At 43.6% G+C, this 24,524-nt stretch overlaps 1 protein-coding gene across 3 annotated transcripts in view; it reads right to left on the bottom strand.

Moving 5' to 3' along the window:
* LRIG1 (leucine rich repeats and immunoglobulin like domains 1) overlaps window positions 1-24,524 on the bottom strand; it is a 142,721-nt gene that overhangs the window by 87,312 nt on the left and 30,885 nt on the right. The window contains exon 2 of one of the 3 annotated variants that reach the window (XM_038772030.1): window positions 5,089-5,160. The exons of the other annotated variants lie outside the window; for them this stretch is intronic. Coding sequence (XP_038627958.1) covers window positions 5,089-5,160 — 72 coding nt within the window. The remainder of the gene's footprint in view (window positions 1-5,088; window positions 5,161-24,524) is intronic. 3 annotated transcript variants of the gene reach the window in all.

The following is a 24,524-nucleotide window of genomic DNA, read 5'->3' as shown; positions in this document are numbered from 1 at the left end:
TAATGGCATTTGTTAAGCACTTACTATGTGCAAAGCACTGTTCTAAGCGCTGGGGAGGTTACAAGGTGATCAGGTTGTCCCACGGGAGGCTCACAGTCTTCATTCCCATTTTACAGATGAGGTAACTGAGGCCCAGAGAAGTTAAGTGGCTTGCCCAAAGTCACACAGCTGACAAGCAGCGGAACTGGGATTTGAACCCATGACCTCTGACTCCAAAGCCCGTGCTCTTTCCACTGAGCCAAGCTGCTTTATGGACTGATACTTTTCAGTACTTACCACAGAGACAAACAATGTGCATAGGGCAAGATGTGGATGCACACAGAAACTAGTTCAAGAAGAATGTCAGAAGGAAGGCACCAAGATCATGAAAACTGCTATTACTATCTGTACCCTTCAGTCATGTGGTATTCGCCCCACAACACTTATGTACATGTATTTTACTTGTGCATATCTATTCTATTTATTTTATCTTGCTAGTATGGTTGGTTTTGTTCTCTGTCTCCCCCTTTTAGACTGTGAGCCCACTGTTGGGTAGGGACTGTCTCTATATGTTGCCAACTTGTACTTCCCAAGCACTCAGTACAGTGCTCTGCACACAGTAAGCGCTCAATAAATATGATTGATGATGATGATGATGATGTACATATCTATCAATTATTTTTTTCTATTCTATTCTATTTTCTATTTCTGTCTCACTCCCTAGACTGTAAGCTCATTGTGGGCAGGGGATAAGCAGCATGGCTTAGTGGAAAGAGCATGGACTTGGGTGTTAGAGGACATGGGTTCTAACCCCAGATCCACCACTTGTATGCTGCGTAACCTTGGGTAAGTCTCTTGGCTTCTCTGTGCCTCAGTTACCTCATCTTTAAAATGGGGATTAAGAGTGTGAGCACATGGGTCATGGACTGTGTCCAACCTGATTAGCTCATATATATCCCCAATGCTTAGTACAGTACCCGGCACATAGTAAGCACTTAATAAATGCCTTTTAAAAAAGCACTGAATATAGTTCTCTGCCTACAGTAAGTGCTCAATAAATTTCATTGATTGATTGCTTAAGTCCCAAACACTACAAGAAGCACTAGGGTAGATATAAGATCATCAGTCTCTCTTCCACATGGGACTGTAACAAATGAAATAACCACAGTATGCCCCATTCTGTCCAGCAGAACTTTTAACAATTGAATAATTTCCCTTCACTCTAAGCAGAGTTACACTATACCAGAGTCCACCCCACCAAGTTTCAAATGAAATCCATACACAGGAAAAGGAATATCAAAATACTGCAAAGATACTTGGAACTTTTGAAAACTGAGCGTTCAGGTCAATGAACCAGCAACATCAGGCAGTGATAAGTGTTCTAAGTGTGCATTTTATGCCTTGATTAACAGCCTGATAGTCAACTAGTTTAGTCAAAAATAGCACCCTTAATCTCAATGGGGTTATTTGATTTAAAAAGGGAACAGTTGCACCGCATGGATGATCTGTATGTTCTCATCTGTAATTGAACATACATCAAGATTTTTGGTTTGATTAGGGCAGGTTTGGCTAGACAGCTATCTTGATTCTTCACTTTCTTTTTCATTCCTTTGAAAGAACAACTCTGCTGCCCTCGAATGGCAAAGGAAAGGGCACTCAATAGAAAATATTTACAGCCCAGTTGCCAGGCTGAAATGGAGACTGATCAAAAAATAGCACAGCTTTCTAAAGCCTTCAGGGGAAGGCACTTGGAAGCCACATGTAAAATGTTGGAGGTGAAATTTCAAGACCGCTACACTTTTGTTCAAATCACTAAGCAATGAAAAGTCTCTCAAAAATGAATTGTGGCAAGATATTAACTCCCCTTCCCAATTCCTCACTGGTAGTCCAAAAACAATTACCTTTTTTTTTTTTCTATTCAGAGCATATACAAGAGATGATGCTTGTCTGAATTAGATGACATATAAAACCTCTTGATTCACTTCTACTCAAAACTGCACCATATTCTTACCTACTGGCAGTAAGACTCCAAGAACATTCAGAATAGTTGGGCAGGAGGGGAAGCAATTTTTAGATGAGATTAGCTTCCACAAAACCTGCTTATAAATCGATTTTTTTTCCAGGGGTTCCCCAACCCATTGGCCTAGCTGAATAAACACACTGCCACCATGAAAATTACCATCGTGATATACACAGTTCAGCTGTAAATGAGAAAAAACTACGTGTATGAAAATGTAATGCCAAGGTTTCCATGTGAATTTATTATGTCTTGTCTTAGGTGCTCATATTGAGATTTCAATTTGCAATAATATGCAAGGCCATTTAACATTTTCATTTATTGTGCTTTTAGAAATACAGGTACAACAGATAATGATGGTCACAATAAGGGAGTTGTGTCCTGCACAAGCATGAAGGCCCCTACCTTCTCTCTGACAAAGAAAGAAAATGGCTGCCAGGAGACCACGGGACTGGGGGCAGGCGTATCCTTTCAACAGAAGATCTGTGAACTTGGGTTGTTTTAAAACAAATGTAAATACAACCCATTTCCAAAAATGTTGTTGAATATGCCCTGTTTTAAACACACCAGGCTAAATTGACCCTCTTTCATCATTTTCCCTCAACAGAAATGAATGCTAGACACACTACAAACCAAAGTTCCCACAAGGTTCAACATCTTGCTTCAGTATGCTCATGAAGTACATTTCTAAAAAATCCAAGTGCGACCTCTATCTTGGGCAACGCATTCATGGGACACATGTTATGTGTGATTCTCTACTGTTCTTTTAAGCACATGATTCAGCAAAATTCTACCAGCTATATGTCAGATATACGATCCCTCTGGTCTGAAAAATTTTTTAAGTTGTTTGGGGTGTGCGCTATAGATGCCAAACTGTGGTGCATATTTAGAGCTTGCTCATTTTATAAGGGAATATCTTAGGTCACCGCCCCCAGAAAGCACATTGGCCGCATCAAATACGCACAGGAGAATGTGACAGTAACAGTACCCTAATATATTAAAATGTATATAAATAGATCTCATATTAATAGATGAGTTCCTCCTCTCCTAGCACCATAATAAGATTCACCCATATATCATTTACTAATGGAAACTATAGGTAACCATTTCCAGGAGCTAGGGCCTGTTTAAATCATCTGTGGTGTAGATGAAGTTGCAAAGGATCCAAGAGCCATCACGATACACCCAAATGTTTTCCGAAAGTCAGTGCTTCAAGTCCATTTTAAGCATCAGGCCATCTACTTCCAATCAGTCCCTGAGATTATGTGGCTTCCAGCACTTTTGAAAATAAAACCGCCACTATTACGACAAATACGTCATCCTGTGGTTCTCCTCCAACACATTCCCAACATTTGATGGTTTTGCAAAGTTTAAGAAAACTGAGAGCAGCCTGGGAAACATTAAAACTCATTCTACCTACAAGCTATTCAGCCTGTGCAAGCTTCCTCCCCTGCCCCCCACTTTCTTCTCCTTTCTCATTTACTAGAATGCTGAAATCCTCTATTTGCTCTTGGGTAGGCTGTATTCCACCACTTAACACTACTGTATTTCATTTTTAGTGTTGTGATCTTCAGGAAGCCATCCAACCTCTGAGGTAGAAAATACTAATAGATGTTCATGCGACTATAAGACTGTATCAAGATAAAAGAGGCATCTCCTTGAATCTACCTGTACTCTCCCAAGCACTTAGTACAATGCTCTGCACACAGTAAGCACTTGATAAATATGACTGATTAATCGCATGTGTCGTGGTGGACTTGACACGGATAAAGGCTCCTGGTTGTGGTAGCATCGGCCACAGCTACAGTTTCAATTCTTACCTGTTCCGACCATTACTGCTCCACTTCCTGTTGGGTTCCTGGTGGAAGTTAGAATCCTGGGGAACCCGGGGCGGTGTGGAGGGGAGACACAGAACAACAGCAGAGCAGATTAAAACTGACGGTAAGGGGGTTAGGTTGCGGCAGTAGCCAGAGCCCCAGCTCCAGCTTTCGGCTATGGTAGTTATGATGGCAAGGCGGCGGCAGCAGTGACTGTAGTTTCTCCTCCTAACTTGTTCGAGCTGCTCTTGCTCTGCTCCATGCCAAGAACTTCAGCTTTGGTGAGTACTCCCTCTGCCCCTGCCTGCCTCCATCTATTTTTGTCTTGACCCCAGGCAAGTCATAGCAGTCCCATTAGCATTAATAAAAAACATGTTGGCATCCTGTAACCTGTGATATCAACAGTGGCAGACAAATGATCAAAAAAGCTTGAAACCACAGCCAGAATCATGTCTGATGTTTCAATATTTTTAACTATCCACTGGGCCTTCAAAATCTACAATGGAATGTCCTAACAGCAAATATTTGCCTGGTCAACTAAGAGTTTTGTTTTTAACTAGAAAGAGCCCATGCTGAGAACTCAGTGAGAAATCAATATGGGAGCAAAGAGTTCCAACTTCACAATTTGTTCATCGATGGATTGCTAAAACTTTCTTGATCAGGTATGCCAAAAGCAAAATGAATACATTAAAGAATAGAAGATTGTAGGAATCGTAAAACCCACATTGGTAGGGAAGACTTCACACTATAGTTTAAGGCTCTTTGAACAAGCTGCAGAAGGCATGCAGATTTCAGAAGCCCTGGAACTGCTGTTTGAAGGTGGGAGGAGACAGGAGTTAAGCTCTGTTGGGCACTACACTTCACCTTTGCTTTCTGGGGGCTGGCATCATATGTCACAGCTGAGTATCACTCTGCTTTCTCAGAGTGTAATGTCTTTTCAACCAGGAAATGTAAATGACCAGGTGTACTACCTGAATAATTCCCACCAAGCTTTGTATGGGGCAAAAGGGAGGGAAAAAGCCTCAGGAATGATTTCCGATAACTCCCTGCCAATTTGTGTTAATTGTCGGGTTTCCGTGGGTAGGGAGGAGGAGAAAAAGAAAAGATACAGCCTTTCTGTGAACACACACCCCACCCTCCTCTCAAGTTTCATTTGTTAGTGTAGGTTGGTTAGACAAAGCTGGCAACTCCTAAAGCCATTTGATTTCCTACAGTTTGGTGAGTTCCTCCAAGTCTCCCCCCCAAAGCACACAAAGATTTTGGAAGGATACTCACATTTCCTCAAGGTTTAGCAGGTCGTCAAAGATGGCAGGATTGATCTCTGTCAGCCTATTATAGCTCAGGTTTCTATTAAAATGAGAAACAGGTAATTACCATCCAACATTCACAACCAAAAAGATGTTCACTCCCTCAGAGACCAAGGATTACAGCATACAGAAGCAGCATGGTGTAGTGGTTAGAGCATGGGCCTGGGAGCCAGAAGGTCATGGGTCCTAATCCCAGCCCTGCCACTTGTCTGCTGTGTGACCTCGGGCATGTCACTTCACTTTTCTGGGCCTGTTACTTCATCTGTAAAATGGTGATTGAGACTGTGAGGCCCACATGGAACAAGAACTGTGTCCAACTTGATTTGCTTGTGTTCACACCAGTGCTTACTACAGAGCCTGGCACATAGTAGGCACTTAACAAAATATCATTATTACTATATTACAGCAGTGTTTCTCAAGTGAAGCATGTAACAAGCATGTGATCACATGTAACAAGCATAGTACTTGGACATGGCCATCAACACTGGATTGGGGGTGGTAGCAACAGCGTGCCCTGTTTCTAGACTGTGAGCCCATTGTTGGGTACAGACCGTCTCTAAATGTTGCCGATTTGTACTTCCCAAGCGCTTAGCACACAGTAAGCGCTCAATAAATACAACTGAATGAATGAATGTGCCAAGTAACGGAACCCAATAAATACAACTGAATGAATGAATGTGCCAAGTAACGGAACCAAATGACGGACTTACCACCACGATCTTGCTGCAGCTCCACCTGGTGGCAGCTCTTAGGTGCCCTGAAGACCACTATGTTAATTGCAATGGGGTAATAAGAATAATAATAAAGGTATTTAAGTGCTTACTATGTGCCAAGAACTGTACTAAACAATGGGGTAGATACAAGACAAGTCCCTCCCTCCCTCCTTCCTCTCCCCCTCCTTCCCATCTCCCCCCGCCTTACCTCCTTCCCTCCCCACAGCACCTGTATATATGTTTGTAGGTATTTATTACTCTATTTATTTTATTTGTACATATTTATTCTATTTTGTTAATATGTTTTGTTTTGTTGTCTGTCTCCCCCTTCTAGACTGTGAGCCCGCTGTTGGGTAGGGTTCAACTCTATATGTTGCCAACTTGTACTTCCCAAGCGCTTAGTACAGTGCTCTGCACACAGTAAGCGCTCAATAAATACGATTGATTGAATGAATGAACTGAATTGATTGAATTGATTGAATGAATGAATGAATGAGCTCAAGTTTTAAGTAAGAGGGAGGATGGGTACTGAATCTCTGTTTGGCAGCTGAGGGAACTGAGTCACAGAGAAGTGAAGTGACTTGCTGAAAGTCACAAAGCAGGCACATGGTGGAGCCGGGATCAGAGCAGCACCGTGACTCAGTGGAAAGAGCCTGGGCTTGGATGTCAGAGGTCGCGGGTTCTAATCCCAGCTCTGCCACTTGTCAGCTGTGTGACCTTGGGCAAGTCACTTCACTTCTCTGTGCCTCAGTGACCTCATCTGTAAAATGGGAGTTAAGACTGTGAGCCCCACGGGGACAACCTGATTACCCTGTATCTCCCCCAGTGCTTAAAACAGTGCTTGGCACATAGTAAGTGCTTAACAAATACCATTATTATTATTATCATCATCATCAGAACCCAGATCCTCTGGCTCCCAAACCCATGCTCTTTCCACTGGGCCACGCTGCTTCCTTGGGGCTATTTCTGGGGCTTAGAGGTCTGACCTCCCTGCCCCCCCCAACACCCCCCCCCCCCCCCCCCCCCCCCCCCCCGACACATCCATAAACTGAGGCCCTCCCTTTCTCAGGGCCTGGAGGGAGTTCTTTTTACTCCATTTTTGGGACAGTGCAGATTCCCCTTAGCAATGGTCTCATTTTGGCCTCTAGCTGGCATTATCTAGTTGATCAATTCCCAGTGTAGCCACCATGCATAGTTTTATTTACATGTGATTCTCAAGGAAGATTTGGCTGCCATTTCCAAACTGCTGTGGTGGTTGCAGGCATAACATACTGCTGGATAAAGTGGTATTTGACTAGAATACTTAGGAAACAGGACACGGGGTCCTAGCCCAATTCCTTCCATGAGTCTTTTTACAAGACATCCCAAGTGTCTCGGTGTTTTGTTTCATTTGCATCAGCATGTTTCTCCTTGGTTGTGAGGTGTCAGGTCAACATTTTAACACTGCCAAGAGCTGAATACAGTGCTCTGCACACAGTAAGCACTAGATAAGTATCACTGAATAACGTCCCCACTATCCCTCTTCAAATCAGGCCAACTACTCTCAGACCACCACTCTCTCCATCTTCAACATTTTAACACTGCCAAGAGTTGAATACAGTGCTCTGCACACAGTAAGCGCTCAGTAAGTATCACTGAACCTCCCCACCATCCCTCTTCAAATAAGGCCAACTACTCTCAGACCACCACTCTCCCCATCTTCAAAGCCCTATTAAAATCTCTGCAGAAACCTTGCCTGACTAATCTCATATCCTCACTCTCTTCTCCCTCCCTTCTGCATCACCTATGGACTTTTCATTCAGTCAGTCATATTTATTGAATGCTTACTGTGTGCACAGCACTGTACTGAGTGCTTGGGAAAGTACAATACAGCAAGGGACAATCCCTGCCCACAACGAGCTCATTAGCCCACTAACCACTTAGCTACTCACCAAACCCCCGGAATTTATGTACAGAGTCTTATACTGAATTGCTTCCCCAACAATAATTTAACAAATACCATACTCATTATTATTATTATTTTAGTGTGTCTCCTCCACTTGGGACTGAAGATCCTTATGGGCAGGGATGGTGTCCACTTCTAATGTACTCACCTTAGCACTTCGTACAGTGCTCTGCACACAGTAGGCCCTCAACACATGCTGTAGCTGACGATGAAGAAATATATTGCCATCTCACAGGAAGTTTAAAAGTTTAACGAGTGGAAAGAGGGGAGGGAAATGGGCCAACACAAATGCACCACATACCTTTCTTTGAAAATACCTAAGAACAAAACATAAAATACCCCTACCACCAATTCACCTCCTTCACAGTTCCTGTTTCAGCTCTACCTACCTAATAAGACCCAGAGGAGCATATTGCATGAGTCAATTCCACAAGGCCCAAATGAACCTCAATCAATTTTATTTATTGAGCACTTACTGTGTGCAGAGAACTGTACTAAGCACTTGGGAGAGCACAATATAACAATATAACAGACAATCTTTGCCCACAGCGATCTTACAATCCAGAGGGGGAGACTCTCCTTCCTATTGTAGGTGATATCAAGAAGCAGCATGGCTCAATGGAAAAAGCCCGGGCTTGGGAGTCAGAGGTTGTGGGTTCTAATTCTGACTCCACCACTTGTCAGCTTAGTGACTGGGCAACTCACTTCATTTCTCTGCGCTTCAGTTACCTCCTCTGTAAAATGGGGATTAAGACTGTGAGCCCCACGTGGGGCAACCTGATTACCTTGTATTCCCCCCCAGCGCTTAGAACAGTGCTTGGCACATAGTAAGCACTTAAATACATTATTATTATTTATATATAACTCCTAGTCCTCATGCAATTTTACATTCCTCTTTTCCCTTCTTTCCCACCTTTCTCCTGCCATATAACCTTTTCTAAAAAGGTTCAGAAAATTGCACCTAATCCCTGAGGCATACAGTCTGGTAAAATCCACTATTATACCCTCTATGAACTGTGCTTAACTTCAAAAGAGACACATCAAATTTCCCATCTTTGCTCTCAGCTTCCTACAGCACTTTTCCAGTAGCTCTATGATGAATTTAGGACCTACTATACAAGCATCTACCTCATTAATAATGTGGGGCTCTCAAGTCCCTACTGTCTTTTAAAACACACACTGGAGACATTTAAATCAATACTAGCCTACAGTAGATATCCATTTCACTAAGAACTCATAGACATTTATCTAAATTAAAGTCAAATGGTACTTCAAACCAATGGTGCATATAAAAGCCAAAACCATGTTAATAGCACAACGAGAGTAAAAGTGCAATTTGTCTACAGATTATATTACTATGAAGATAGGTGGTAGTGTTTTTTTTTAAACCAGAGTTATGTCAAATTTGAGCTTGTCTGTGTTTGAATACATCCTATTAAAAAAGACTTGATTGATATTTGTAGGTGGAAAAAGAATCCATGAACTTCAGAAGAAAAATAGTTGTTTTATAGTAAAATTGTCCCTTATGTCAGAAAAACCATCCAGAATTCTGAAGCTATAGTAACTAATAGAGGAACCATTTTTCACGAGGTTATTTCTTCCTCACTTTACACAGGTTTTTTTTTTTTTTCCAGGACCAGCTTCAGACATTTGGTTACCTGGGGGAGAGAAAAACTGGCAACCACACCCCCATACAGTGTCATTTGACAGCATGACAGTGCTGCATGCACACAACATCCTGTAGGATATCACCGTGTATAAGCATGTTTCCCCACTGCTCAAAAACCTCCCATGGTTGTCTAGCCATCTCCATACCGCACAGAAGCTCCTCACCATAAGCTTTAATGCACTCAATCAGCTCACTCCTCCTACTTATCCTCGCTTCTTTCCCACTGCAACCCAGCCTGCACCCTGCACTCCTCTAATGCCAACCCAATCACTGTACCTCGATCTCCTCTGTCACACTGTCAATCCCTTGCTTGCATCTGCCCTCTGGCCTGGAACTCCCTCTTCATATCTTGATAGACCACCACTCTCCCCATCATCTTGCCTTATTGCTGAAGTATCTCCTTCAGGAAGTCTTCCCTGACTGTTCTTTCATCTCCCTCCCCGCTAAACACCGACCCTATTTTCCCTCCTTCCTGTGTCACCTCAGACTCAATTCCATACCCCTAAACACTTTGGCACTAACTCCTTTCAGCACATAACCTTATACTCTATTCCCTCCCCTACTATAATGTATTTAAATGTTTGTCTCCCCAACTCAATTCTAAGCTCCTTGAGGGAGCTCACTGAAGTCTCCAAGTGCTTAGTACAGTGCTCTGCACACATTGTGGGCTCAATAAATAGCAATGACTGACTGATATAAGTAATGTGAATGGTCCTTATGGGCCATACCATTACTCTGTTACTGACAGTTAATCTATTTCTTCATGGTAGACTATAGATCTGCATAAGGCAATCAAAATCTCCCCTAATCATCCCCAAAATCAAAAGGTTATGGCACCAAAGTCATTGTGGCTCTTGCTTCAGGTAGCCAGTAAAGTGTAGTGAATGCAAAATATTTTGAGGTTTATCATCTGAAGTTACACACACACACACACACACACACACACACACACACACACACACACACACACACACACACACACCCCATCCCCCCACCCCCGCCCCTTTCTACCTTTGGAAGACCAAAGTTTGTTCAGTTTTAATTTCCATTTCAGATTCTCCGGTCAAAACAATTTGTCAGCAGCGCAGGTTCTGTCAAAAGCATTTCTGCACTTTTCAGTAACAAGTAAAAAAGGGCAAAAGAATGTCTGGGAATTTAGTTACTGCCAACTGAGGCTTTCACTAAACATTCTGTCAGCCACTGTCATAACACAAATTTTCATGCACAAAAGGAGTGTAAATCCCTGAACAATTAAACCCCTCATAGAATCCACCTGACCAATCTGTCAGAAGGTAAGGGTGCAGCCAAAAGATTACTTAACCATTCATTCATTCAATCGTATTTATTGAGCACTTACTGTGTGCAGAGCACTGTACTAAGCGCTTGGGAAGTACAAGCTGGCAACATATGGAGACGGTCCCTACCCAACAGTGGGCTCACAGTCTAGAAGGGGGAGACAGAGAACAAAACAAAACATATTAACAAAATAAAATAAGTAGAATAAATATGTACAAGTAAAATAGAGTAATAAATACGTACAAACATACATACATCAATCATATTTACTGAGCACTTACTGTGTCAGAGCACTGTACTAAGCGCTTGAGAAGTACAAGTTGACAACATATAGAGATGTTCCCTACCCAACAGTGGGCTCACAGTCTATATACATATATACAGGTGCCGTGGGGAAGGAAAGGAGGTAAGGCGGGGGGGATGGAGAGGAGGAGGAGAGGGAGAGGAAGGAGGGGGCTCAGTCTGGGAAGGCCTCCTGGAGGAGGTAAGCTCTCAGTAGGGGCTTGAAGGGAGGAAGTAAGCTAGCTTGGCGGATGTGGGGAGGGAGGGCATTCCAGGCCAGGGGGATGACGTGGGCCGGGGGTCAACAGCGGGACAGGAGAGAACGAGTGTGTGACCATAGTGTGTGACCAAGAACCATAGTGTGTGACTTCAATTTGGGGGTGTGGGGAGACTTTTACACTGGAAAGAAGTGGTTCATATTCTGTCTTCACTTATTAGGAAAAGGAAGATGCTGTAAAAAATAGTGATTGAATGGCAGAAATTACTGAGTACTTTAAGAAGTGAGTGAACAAATAGCTATATTTCTTCTGCATATGATTTCCACAACATTTCTATTTTTTTATTCTCCACATAGTTAAGTCATTTATTAATATTAGTTATAAAATTATTTAACAAGTTCCTTTAACCTCCTAAAAATAGCCTTCTACAGCCAATCATATTGTCTCTTTTTATTGGGGATCAGTTTTCCAATGGATTTAAATTTTAACTCAAAATTTAAATCCTTTCAACAGGAAATATTAGACATTTCTTATGTATGGTCTGTGATTATAGTGTGTATCTTTTAAGGTATTTTCTTCAAGGTCTTTCTGGTTTGAGATTAGTAATAGGAGGAGGAGGAAGAGGAGGAGGAAAGGTATTTATTAAGCACCCACTGGATGCAATACACCATACTAAGAAGTTGGAAAAGTTCAACAGAACCATGAAACACATTCCCTGGCCACAAGGAACTTACACAGGAGAGACTTAAAAATATCCACAAATGGAGCAATCAGAATAAACTGACTGTACAAGTGCTGAGGGAGGATTTAAATACACATACAAACAGAAGAGGTGGGTTGGGTTGTACAGGTATATTGGCAGAGTGCAAAATCTATCATCATTACTCTTGAAAAACATAGAACCTTAAAAATGCTTCTCTTATATTCTCCCAAACGTCTAGTACTGTTGATTGAGTAGACTGTGGTGACAGAAAGAGTGGGAAGAGATGTTTCTAAGTCAGTCACCATTTGAGGAATTTAGATCACACCAAGACCAACACAAAGGCAAAACATTGTGTGCTTCTGTATTGTAGTAAATAATCCAATTCTAAGAAAAATGCACCTTATCTTGTTTTTAGCAGTACTCATTCCTATGTGCAAAGCACTGTACTAAGCACATAAGCTAGGGTGGATACAATAATAATAATAATAATAATAATGGCATTTGTTAAGCACTTACTATGTGCAAAGCACTGTTCTAAGTGCTGGGGGGATACAAGGTGATCAGGTTGTCCCATGTGGGGCTCACAGTCTTAATCCCCATTTTACAGATGAGGTAACTGAGGCTCAGAGAAGTTGTGACTTGCCCAAGGTCACACAGCAGACATGTGTTGGAGCCGGGATTAGAACCCATGACCTTTGACTCCCAAGCCCATGCTCTTTCCACTGAGCCACGCTGCTTCTCAAACTAATCAGGTTGGACACACAGTCCATGCCCCATGTGGGGCTCACAGTCTTAGTCTCCATTTTACAGATGAAGTAACTGAGGTACAGAGAGGTTCAGTGACTTGCATAAAGTCACACATCAGACAAGTGGTGGAGCCAGGATTAGTGCTCACGCTGCCACCTACAGAGACCAATACAGTGCACTGAATAGAATATGTATTATTCAAAAATGATGTCGGACAAAACTACTTTAACCAGTGTATGAGAATTGTGGCAAATTATGGCACACATATATACAATAAGATGTCTATTAGTGAGAACAAACTAGAAGCTATCAATGAACTATGTTAACTTGGCAGTATCTATTCCAATGATGTAAAGAGAGGTAAACAAAACAAATCAAGATAAACTGCTCAAAAACTGGCCTTCACCCCAGCACTTAGTCCAGCGCTCAGCACAGAGTAAGTGCTTAACAAATACTACAGTTATTATTAATAAGATTAGGACCATTTGGTCTGGAAAGACAAAAATCAAGGGGGGAGAGGCATGATTCAAGTTCAGAAGTCATGAGAGGTATGGACAAAATGGAACACAGAATTGACAAAATGGACCACAGAATTGTCAATTCACCAATGCCCACACTAGGAGGAGGAGGCACCCATCAAAAACTGAAGATGGTAGATAATGGGTGGCAATATGGAATTTGTAACCACAGGAAGTAGTGCTGGCCAAATCTATCAGTAAGCACAAGAAAGTTTGGGATGCACTAATGTAAGAGAGAGCCATGGTAAAGTTACTAGGTGAAAAAGCTAGAAGGTACATCAACTGCCATAAAAGTTTCCCTCTTGGAGATCAATAATAATAATAATGGCATTTATTAAGCACTTACTATGTGCAAAGCACTGTTCTAAGCACTGGGGAGGTTACAAGGTGATCAGGTTGTCCCACGGGGGGCTCACAGTCAATCTCCATTTTACAGATGAGGTAACTGAGGCTCAGTTAAATTAAATTAAGCCCAAAGTCACACAGCAGACAACTGGCGGAGCCAGGATTTGAACCCATGACCTGACTCCAAAGCCCACGCTCTTTCCACTGAACCACGCTGCTTCTCTAATCACACAATTCCTCCAAGCATCCAGTTATCAGGGGCAGAGACAGAGTAATGGGATGAATGGACCACTGGTCTGAGTCAGTAATGTAATTTATGTTCTTGGAAAAAATGCATATAAAATGGAAGCCACTTATCTGGCAAACAGATTTTTGCTCACCTTGGTCCAATTGCACTTAAATGAGATGGTAACCATTACAGAAGTGATTTCATTATAGGTTTAGACCCCTATGTTATCTTTAACCTTCTCACCTCTAATTCCCTTTTCCCCACTTAGAAAATGAAAGTAAACATGTTATCCAGGGCACCAGTTAACTCTACAGTACCACCAGTTTTCCCAGAACCCCAGGTTTACAAAAACTCACACAGTAGGAACCCCGTGTCCAATCCCACACACACGAGCACAACCATCTCTTCCAACACCACGTATGCTCTATCCCTACAGATGCATGTTGTCAAAATGGTCCCTAATTCTGCTGTCACATTCAAGCCAGGCCACATGGTGAAAACATGCGTTCTGGCAAAACAGTATACTTCAGAGCAAATTATGAGCTTCCACAGATTTTAGTACTGCTTTGAAAAGTATATTACACACACACACACACACACACACACACAGATGGAATTTAAGTTGGCAAAGATATATATGGCAAATATACATGGTAAAAAAAATCTTTTCCATCTGAAATATATAGATATACCGATATATGTAGTAAAAAGAAATCTGTGCCAACTGGAATTACATCCATACCACTTACTAAATGTAACTGAATGGAGGTTGGTGTCTCACAGTTTTATGTATCATAGGGACAAAAACATTTTCCAGCTTAAATCTTAGTTTAATCCAACTCTTTCCCATTTACCTTGTACCTTCAGTGCTCTATCTTCTCATATGAAAGGAGAGGTCCAATCAATCATTAATTCTCTGAGAGGGAAGAAAGCCTCCAAAGAGCATGTTTACTCTTTTTTGGATTGTCATTCTATTTTTTCTATTAATAGTTAATCAGGAGGGGTTAATCCACCTCAACCCCCCTCCACCACCCACCGACTTGGAAGCAGCACAAAGAAATGTTTGTGCAATTAAAACAAGTCAGGTGAAAGGTGTGAGGCAGTTGACAGAGAAATAGCAGCAGTTTCTACAATCCCAAACTCACCCAGAAAGCACAGTTGGCCAGAACTGTTAAGGTTTAATCAATGCCCCTCTAGTTGCCTCATGTATCCTCCTTCACCCCCATCCCCTCCACCCCTACCATCCCCCAAGCAAGTACTCAGTTTCAGAAAGCTGGGACACACATTTGCCTAATACATTTTAATAACTGCTATTCATGTATTATTAAAATGCTTTTCAGAATTTAATCCTCTCAACTTTGGTGTAGGCAGATGATCATCCATCCTCATCTAGCAACTAAATCACAGGCAGGACTGTGACTCCCCTCAAATCACAGGAAGAAGGAGAAAGAGAAGACATGGGGCTCATAAGGTCCCCAGACCAATATTCATGCCACCAATTTTCTTCATTTTCAAAATAATAAGTTCAAGCAAGAATTAACTTTTTGCTCAGCTGATTTTTTTGAACTTTCCCCAATTTTGCTCATTTGGGTATTTGGTTATAAAATGAGAAGCAATGTGGCCTAGTGGAAAGGGTGCAGGCCTCAGAGTCAGGAGGCTTTAATCCCAGCTCTGCCACTTGCCTGCTGTGAGACTGACTGATTGTGGGACCTTGGGCAAGTCCCTTAATGGCTCTGTGCCTCGGTATCCCCATCTGTAAAATAGGGATTCAATCCCTGTTCTCCCTCCTACTTGGACTTTGAGCCCCATGTGGGCTAGTGGCTGTGTCCAACCTCATTACCCCAGTGCTTGGCACAGAGCAAGCCATTAAGTGCCATTATTATTAAAACTAGATTTCAAGAATTCCAAAAAAAGTTTCTCGTCAGTTATTTCCACATACAATTTGGAAGAATTTACAAGTAGTAACGTAAAGAAAAAATAACAATCCTGGAGCTTGGGAGAAAATAAAATTTCTGGTTTGGCAAATTCAAAAGCATGTGGTTTATACATGTGCTTTTTGGGCAATCTAAATGCCTTTCATATCCAACTTGCTCCGAATCAAGCAGCATCAATTTAATGGATTTGTAACCCAAAATTGTAACTCCACTAGGCACTCAACCAAATTTAATTTGTTCATTCTAATGGAATCCCAGAAACAGAAATATTAGAAATAAAGTCACATGGACCCATTCAGTTTATTCATCTAAATAGTCACTCTCCCAACATGTGTAATAATAATAATTACGGTATTTGCTAAGCACTTACTATGTGCCAAGGCTTGTAATAAGCGCCAGGGTAGATACAAGATATTCAGGTTGGGCACAGGCCCACATGGGGCTCAGAGTCTAAGTAGAAGGGAGAACAGGGATTGAATCTCCATTTTAAAGATGAGGAAATTTGAAGCACTGAGGAGTGACGTGACTTACCCAAGGCCACACAGCAGACAATTGGAAGACTCAGAATTAGAACCCAAGGCCACTAGACCACATTGCTTCCCCCACCTCACTGCCAAATACCATTAATCCCATGCTGCTTTCTCAGGCCACATTCTCCATAGACATCAATAAATTGAATCTACATTCTAATAGGAGGAGAGGGACATCTTACTCAAACATAAAAATCCCATCTCGCTTGCTCCACGCAGCAGAGGCTAAAGAGACTCCATAAATGGGGGTTAAACAACAGCACATCCCATTCTGGAAGCTAGAGGAGCAGCATAGTGTAGGGCATAGAGCCTAGGGTTATTAGGGTTCTAATCCTGGCTCTGCCACTTGTCTGCTGTGTGACCTTGGGCAAGCCACTTCTCTGTGGCACACATCAGTTACCTCATTTGTAAAATGGGGATGAAGATTGTGAGCCCCATGTGGGATAGGGACTGGGTCCAACCCAATTTGCTTGTATCTACCCCAGTGCTGAGTACAGTGTGTGGCACACAGTAAATGCTTAATATCGAAATTACTATTATTATAATAGTGCGCCACAGGAAGGGAAGGAGGGAGGCCCGTCCTGGACTCCGTTCGGGACTCCGTTCCCGAGAGGCCCGCCCGCCATCACACCACGTGGCCCCCGCTGCTCCCAGAAGGGTCCTCTCCTCAGAGCGCCGCTACAGACGCCCGAGACTCCGTTCCCGAGAGGCCCGTCCGCCCTCCATCACACCGCGCGGCCTTGCTACTCCCGGATCCTCTCCTCAGAGCGCGCCGCCATAGACGCCCGGGACTCCGTTCCCGAGAGGCCCACCCGCCCGCCCGCCATCACACCGCGTGGTCCCCGCTGCTCCAGGAATGATCCTCTCCTCAGAGCGCCCCCATAGATGCCCGGGACTCCGTTCCCGAGAGGCCCGCCCGTCCGCCATCACACCACATGGACCCCGCTGTTCCCGGAAGGATCGTCTCCTCAGAGCGCCAGAGAGGCCCGCCATAGACTCCCGGGACTCCGTTCCCGAGAGTCCCGCCCGCCATCACACCACGTGGCCCCCGCTGCTCCCGGAAGGCTCCTCTCCTCCGAGCGCTGCCATAGACGCCCCCTGCTTCCACCCCCACCCACTTAAGCGACCTTCCTTATAGTGCCCCCCAACCCCTCTTCCCGGTCCGGTCCGCCATAGACCCCCCGCCCCCCCCCCACCCCCCCCCCCACCCCCAACCCCGGGAAAAAGGCCCTTGTTATCATCAAGTTACATTAAGGACAACCCCATTCGCACCTACTCAGCCTTCCTGTCCCGCCACTGACCCCCGGCCCACGTCCTCCCCCGGGCCTGGAATGCCCTCCCTCTGCCCATCCGCCAAGCTAGCTCTCTTCCTCCCTTCAAGGCCCTACTGAGAGCTCATCTCCTCCAGGAGGCCTTCCCAGGCTGAGCCCCTTCCTTCCTCTCCCCCTCGTCCCCCTCTCCATCCCCCGCATCTTACCTCCTTCCCTTCCCCATAGCACCTGTATATATGTATATATGTTTGTACATATTTATTACTCAATTTATTTATTTTACTTGTACCTATCTATTCTATTTTATTTTGTTAGTATGTTTGCTTTTGTTCTCTGTCTCCCCCTTCTAGACTGTGAGCCCACTGTTGGGTAGGGACTGTCTCTATATGTTGCCAGCTTGTACTTCCCAAGCGCTTAGTACAGTGCTCTGCACACAGTAAGCGCTCAATAAATACGATTGATTGATTGATTGATTATAATAAAATGTACCCTAAAACTCATTCCAACAAAGCTCACAATGAAATGGCCATTTGCTGAGCTTCAACCCTGAGGCACCTCATAAATGTTTGGGGAAACACCAGTTAATCATTCTGGTATGCTCTCACCCTCCAAAATTTTCATCTCCATGAAGCTTGAAAATGCTACCTAGTAGGAAAGCTGGCATCAGGTCCCAGGCTCCACTCCTTCCTTTACAGGAATGGAGGGCCACCTTTCCCCACCCCAAATTTTCCAGGGAGCCAAGTTCCTGTCAAGCACAGAGTTAACTGTAGAAGAGAGCACCATCCTGGCAGGAGAGGCAGAAGGGAGCAAGTGGTGTGTTCACACACTTTTGGAGAATTATAATTACAGTACATAAAATCCAAGCTTCTCCAATGGTGGGTATAGTGGACAAGTCAGATGTTCACTCTGGTACGATCCACAGCTGGCTGCAGAAGAAAGGCTATTAATAGGTGTTGAAGGTTCCCCCCCCCCCCCCCTAATATTTGTTAAGCATTTTACTATGTGTCAGGCAATGTATTGAGCGCTGGGGTAGATATAAGCTAATCAGATGGGACACTGCCCACGTCCCACATGGGGCTCACAGTCTCAATCCCCAACTTACAGATGAGGGAACTGAGGCACAGAGAAGTGAAGTGACTTGCCCCAAGTCACATCTCAGACACATGGCGGAGCTGGGATTAGAACCCACGTCCTTCTGACCCCCAGGCCCATGCTCTATCCACTAGGCCATGCTGCTTCTCAAAGAGCAGGTTAGACCCTGCTGAATTGAGCCTCCAGTCTGCACACCACTGATCAGAAGTATAGCAGGCTATGTAACTGCTCTACAGATTTCTTCTAGAGGGACAGTTTCCACAAAACTGCAGTGGCTGCCCTACCTTTTAAAATGACTTGAGGCAGTTATCCCTTCTGTGCTAGTGCTGCCCCATTTGAATCAAAAGGGATGCACTTGACTACCAGTTAACTGGGGTGCACTTAGCAAAAACTCCATCTTTATCCTGGACTCCTCAGAGCCATCTAAGTAGTATAGGATGGCTCCTCTAATATCTGAAGAGGAGAGAGTGGCCTCTCCTGGGTACTGGGGAAGGAGAGAAGAATGAGCCCAGTAAGTGGAAATCTGAAGCTACCTTGGAGGGGGAGGAAGCCTTGACATGTGCAATGTATGATTTTGCCCTTGAAAATTCTGGGAAAGGAGGAACTACCAAAGCCTGAAATTCATGGATGCACCAAATCCAATCAATGCTATCTACAGCATACCTCAGTATGAAGCCCTGTTCAAAGCACTTGGGAGGGTACAACAGAAGCAAGATGCATACTCCCTGCCCTCAAGGAGCTTACAATTTAATGGGAAGACAGGCAGACAAAAATGAAAGTGAACTCCATCCAGAAAGAGGAACTTCCCATAGTAAAACCTAAGACCCAAGGTTTGGAGTGGGAAGACAGTTGCATTTGAATAAGCCCTTCTTGAACCTAGGGAGAAGCCTCTCGCAGGATCTGAGGAGAGATCTGACACATGGACTTGGATCATGGCTACATTTTAACACAATCAATCAGCACTTACAGTGTGTACAGCACTGTATAAGCACTAGGGAGACTACAGCAGAGTATGCAGATATGATTCTGGCCCTCAAGGAGCTTACAATTTGGTGGGCTAGTCACCTAGGGAAGATGTGTAAAGGGATACTTCCAAGGGATCAATAACCTTGGGTAGGTACCAATGGAAGGAACTGAACCATTCCATTTTCTTGCAGTCAGCAAGATGCTACCTACTTGGTCAGGCCTGCCTGCCCTCCCTCAAACCAAATTTGATGTTCGAGGGATGGGGTGCAGTATCACCCCTGTCAGTGTGTCAGCAGGTGTGGGTCTTGTTCTAGACAGACCTAGTCCTAAAGATGAAAAATGGAAACTGACACTAGAAGTGTGTCTCTGGTCGAGGAGGCCAGAAAGTTTTTGTTTTTTGTTTGGGTTTTTTTTTTGCAGGGGGAGGAGGGTTAGTTTAGCTAATGCCTTTGAAAGGAGCCATGAGGGCAGAAAGACACATGTGAACCTCCTCTTCCATTCTATCATGAGTATATTTGGTGTTTTTATCCCAGTGAACAAGGTCCAGGGGTAGAATGAGGAATATGATTCACAAGTGAGGTGAATAACAACTGGCATTTCCCCGTTCCTGAATAGTGTCCAAATTGGATGCTTCTTGATGAACCATTTATAAGGGTTCAGAGAGCTGAGCAAACACCAGCTTCTTGGCCAAGTCCATTCTCTCCCATCTTCCAACCCCTACTGAAATTGCATCTCCTCCAGAAGGAGGTTTACCCCAATTAATGTCTAACTCCCTACAACCACCCCCGTGCCTCCCCCCAACACTTCAGTATAAGCACTTAAGTACTCTGAACATCCCCCTAGAACTTACATTTTTATTTTCTATCCGCAATTTATTTTCCTCCTGCTTTCCCCACTAGACTGCAAGATCCTTGAGGGCTGGGATCATGTATGCCAATTCTATTTTACTCTCCCAAGCTCCCAGTGTTGTGCTCTGCACCAGTAGGCACTCAGATACTAGTGAGTAGCTGACTATAGAATTTGGGACAGGAAACTATACTTGTTCCCTTGTCTCGACCTGTTTCAAGTTGGGGGTCTGAGAAGTTGACAGCACACTTGGGCTTTACTCTCCTACTAGCCCTGACTAGAGTGGCTATGAAGCAGTCAGCCATAAAGTTTGGGTCAAGAGGGGAGGACAGGCACTTGAGATAGCAACTATCAGAACAAATGATCTTAACATGAGCAGGGTCAAAGAGAGAGTCACTTACACATCAATAGTTTCAACCACCCCCCCACATAGATCACTTTACCATCAGTAGTGTCTTCTTCAACCCCAACGAACAGCTTTAAACACAAAATAATAATTTCATAAAAGAGAGACTACCAGACATCTACTGCAATAGAGAACTATGTTCACTTAACTGAGCAAAGCACCCTAATATTCATTCATTCAGTTGTATTTATTGAGTGCTTACTGTGCGCAGAGTACTGTATTAAGCAATTTGGGAAGTACAAATTGGCAACATATAGAGACGGTCCCTACCAAACAACGGGTTCACAGTCTAGAAGGGGGAGACAGACAACAGAACAAGTAAACAGGTGTCAATGCCATCAGAATAAATAGAATTATAGCTATATACACATCATTAATAAAATAGAGTAATAAATATGTGGGTGTCATGTACAAATATACACAAGTGCTGTGGGGAGGGGAAGGGGGTAGGGCAGAAGGATGGGGAGGCAATGGGGAGGAGAGGAGGAGGAGGAGAGGAAAAGGGGGGGGGTCAGTCTGGGAAGGCCTCCTGGAGGAGGTGAGCCCTCAGTAGGGCTTTGAAGGGAGGAAGAGAGCTAGTTTGGCGGATGTGTGGAGGGAGGGCATTCCAGGCCAGAGGTAGGACGTGGGCCAGGGGTCGACAGCGGGACAGGCGAGAACGAGGCACAGTAAGGAGGTTAGTGGCAGAGGGGCGAAGTGTGCAGGCTTGGCTGTAGAAGGAGAGAAGGGAGGTGAAGTAGGAAGGGGCGAGGTGATGGAGAGCTTTGAAGCCAAGAGTGAGGAGTTTTTGCTTGATTCGAAGGTTGATAGGCAGCCACTGGAGGTTTTGGGGGAGGGGAGTGACATGCCCAGAGTGTTTCTGTACAAAGATAATCTGGGCAGCAGAGTGAAATATAGACTGAAGCAGGGATGAGCTATATAAATTGAGATTTATGAGGCATCTAGACCGTGTGCTTGTTGTGGGCAGCGAATGTGTCTGTTATAGTGTACTCTCCCAAGCGCTTACTACAGTGCTTTGCACACAGTAAGCACTCAATGCGATGGAATGAATAAAATATGGAGAACTTCCATTACTCATATACTCCATATCATAAAGTAGTTTAATCTTCTTTACACTCCGGATAATCAGTTTCATGCATCCTTCTTTGCATTTACTGATGATCAATCAGGGTATTTGTTGAGCACTTACTGTGGGCAGAGCACTGTTCTGAAGGCTTGGTAGAATATAATAGACTAGGCAGACATGATCCCTGCCCACAAGAATCTCCCACTTCTTAAAGCCTACGTCCTAAAGGGGCAACTTGGAAGCTTCCAAGTCATCCTCCCATAACCTGGATACCCATATTCTCCCCCACTACACTGTAAGCTCCTTGAGGGCAAGAATACCATCTATCCAGTCTATTGTACTCTCCCAAGTGCTCAGGACAGTGCCCTGCACACAATGAGTGCCTAATAAATACCATCGACGGATTCTCTTGGAGTCACATTATACAAAACAGAAACCACACCAGTTCGTCTTAAATATGATTTCTGATATGGCTGAACCACCTCTGACACCCATTCACTTGATCTGAGATGTGATTTAAGTTCCAGAATTAGTGGTATTTATTGAGCGCTTGCTAATTTATTGAGCGCTTGCTAACTCCCCTCCTCAAAAAACTTCAATGGCTACCGATCAATCTGCGCATCAAGCAGAAACTCCTCACCCTGGGCTTCAAGGCTGTCCATCACCTCGCCCCCTCCTACTTCACCTCCCTTCTCTCCTTCTACTGCCCAGCCCGCACCCTCCGCTCCTCCACCACTAATCTCCTCACTGTACCTCGCTCTCGCCTGTCCCGCCATCGACCCCCGGCCCACGTCATCCCCCGGGCCTGGAATGCCCTCCCTCTGCCCATCCGCCAAGCTAGCTCTCTCCCTCCCTTCAAGGCCCTGCTGAGAGCTCACCTCCTCCAGGAGGCCTTCCCAGACTGAGCCCCTTCTTTCCTCTCCCCCTCGTCCCCCTCTCCATCCCCCCGTCTTACCTCCTTCCCTTCCCCACAGCACCTGTATATATGTATATATGGTTGTACATATTTATTACTCTATTTATTTATTTATTTATTTTACTTGTACATTTCTATCCTACTTATTTTATTTTGTTGGTATGTTTGGTTCTGTTCTCTGTCTCCCCCTTTTGGACTGTGAGCCCACTGTTGGGTAGGGACTGTCTCTGTGTGATGCCAATTTGTACTTCCCAAGCGCTTAGTACAGTGCTCTGCACATAGTAAGCGCTCAATAAATACGATTGATTGATTGATGTGCAGAGCACTGTACTAAGCGCTTGAGAGAGTACAATACAGAATGTTGCCAAGCTGGGACTGATACATCTGGATTTGTGAAAAAGGCAAATCCACATTCCACAGTGAAGTCACAATTGGTCCAGAGAGAAATCCAAGATATTGTGAAATCAATCAATCAATGGCATTAATTGAGCACTTCCTGTGCCCAGAGCACTGTACTAAGTGCTTGGGAGAGAAAAGAGTTGATTATCTGCCCACAACAAACTTACAGTCTAGAGGGGGAGACAGACATTATAAATAACTAATTACAGATATGTACATAAGTGCTGTGGGGCTGAGGGATTTGTGAATAAAAGGTGCAAATCCAAGTGCGAGGGCTATGCAAAAGGAGAAGAGGAAATAAGGGCTTAGTCGGGGAAGGGGAAAGGAAAGGCAGCCTATCCTGCCACATATCTCCACTGCTAAATTGACCGTAAAAACAAAAACACAAATTTTAAAAAGGTCACTCTCCTGCACATTATCTAGCTTCCTTTGTTTTACTTTATCGGTGTTAGATTGGATTGTGTCAATTTTACCCAATCTTAAAGTTTACCTATGATTGCTCAAGAAATGCTTAGTTGAAACCAGGTCATGAAGCTTTTCCTTATACAGAGTTTTAAAAACTAGACGTTATAAAGTCAAGAGTGAAAATTCTATTCCCTGACCTAGAACAATGAAGCTTTTGGCTTTTATTTTAGGAAGAGAAAGGGAAAAGAATAGGTGTGCTTTGGGTTGGGTTTTTTTTAATTGACTGTGAGCCCCATGTGGAACAGGGACTGAGTCCTACCTGATTAACTTGCATTTACCCCAGACCTTGAAACAGTGCTTGACACATACTAAGCACTTAAAACACCATAATCATTTATGAAAATATTAGAAAAATAATATTGGCTCCATTTAGTTCTCTGTAGCACCATTTCAAATTCTGCATGTTCAGTAGTGTTTTCAATATACATTTTATATATAATACATAAAATGTTTAGAGGGTGGGGACATGTAAATGCAAAGAATAAAGTAATATACATTAAATTTAATTTATCAAATGTAAAATTGAGCCATAATGTATGATTCTGTATTTACCAGGGAATCCAGAATGTTTCTGCTATTTCACTGTGATCCCCACATATTCAACAAAACTCAACTGATTAGAGTATTTTCAAGAAATTGGAACCCAATTTCCTGTTTTTTGATATTCAAATTCTAGATCACAGTCTAAAGGGGAGGAGTTTCACCAAGAATATATATTTATGTATATATACCACAACTAAAAAAATAAGCACCTTCAAACTTGAGAGAAATTCATCACCGTCTAATTTACCAGAAAGAGACAATGGTCTCTAAATTTACTTCTGAAACTCTACATCCTGATGAACTTT

The sequence above is a fragment of the Tachyglossus aculeatus genome, chromosome X1 (assembly GCF_015852505.1).
Source record: "Tachyglossus aculeatus isolate mTacAcu1 chromosome X1, mTacAcu1.pri, whole genome shotgun sequence".
In the NCBI taxonomy this organism is placed as follows: domain Eukaryota; kingdom Metazoa; phylum Chordata; class Mammalia; order Monotremata; family Tachyglossidae; genus Tachyglossus; species Tachyglossus aculeatus.
This window is presented reverse-complemented; position numbering and strand designations above follow the sequence as displayed.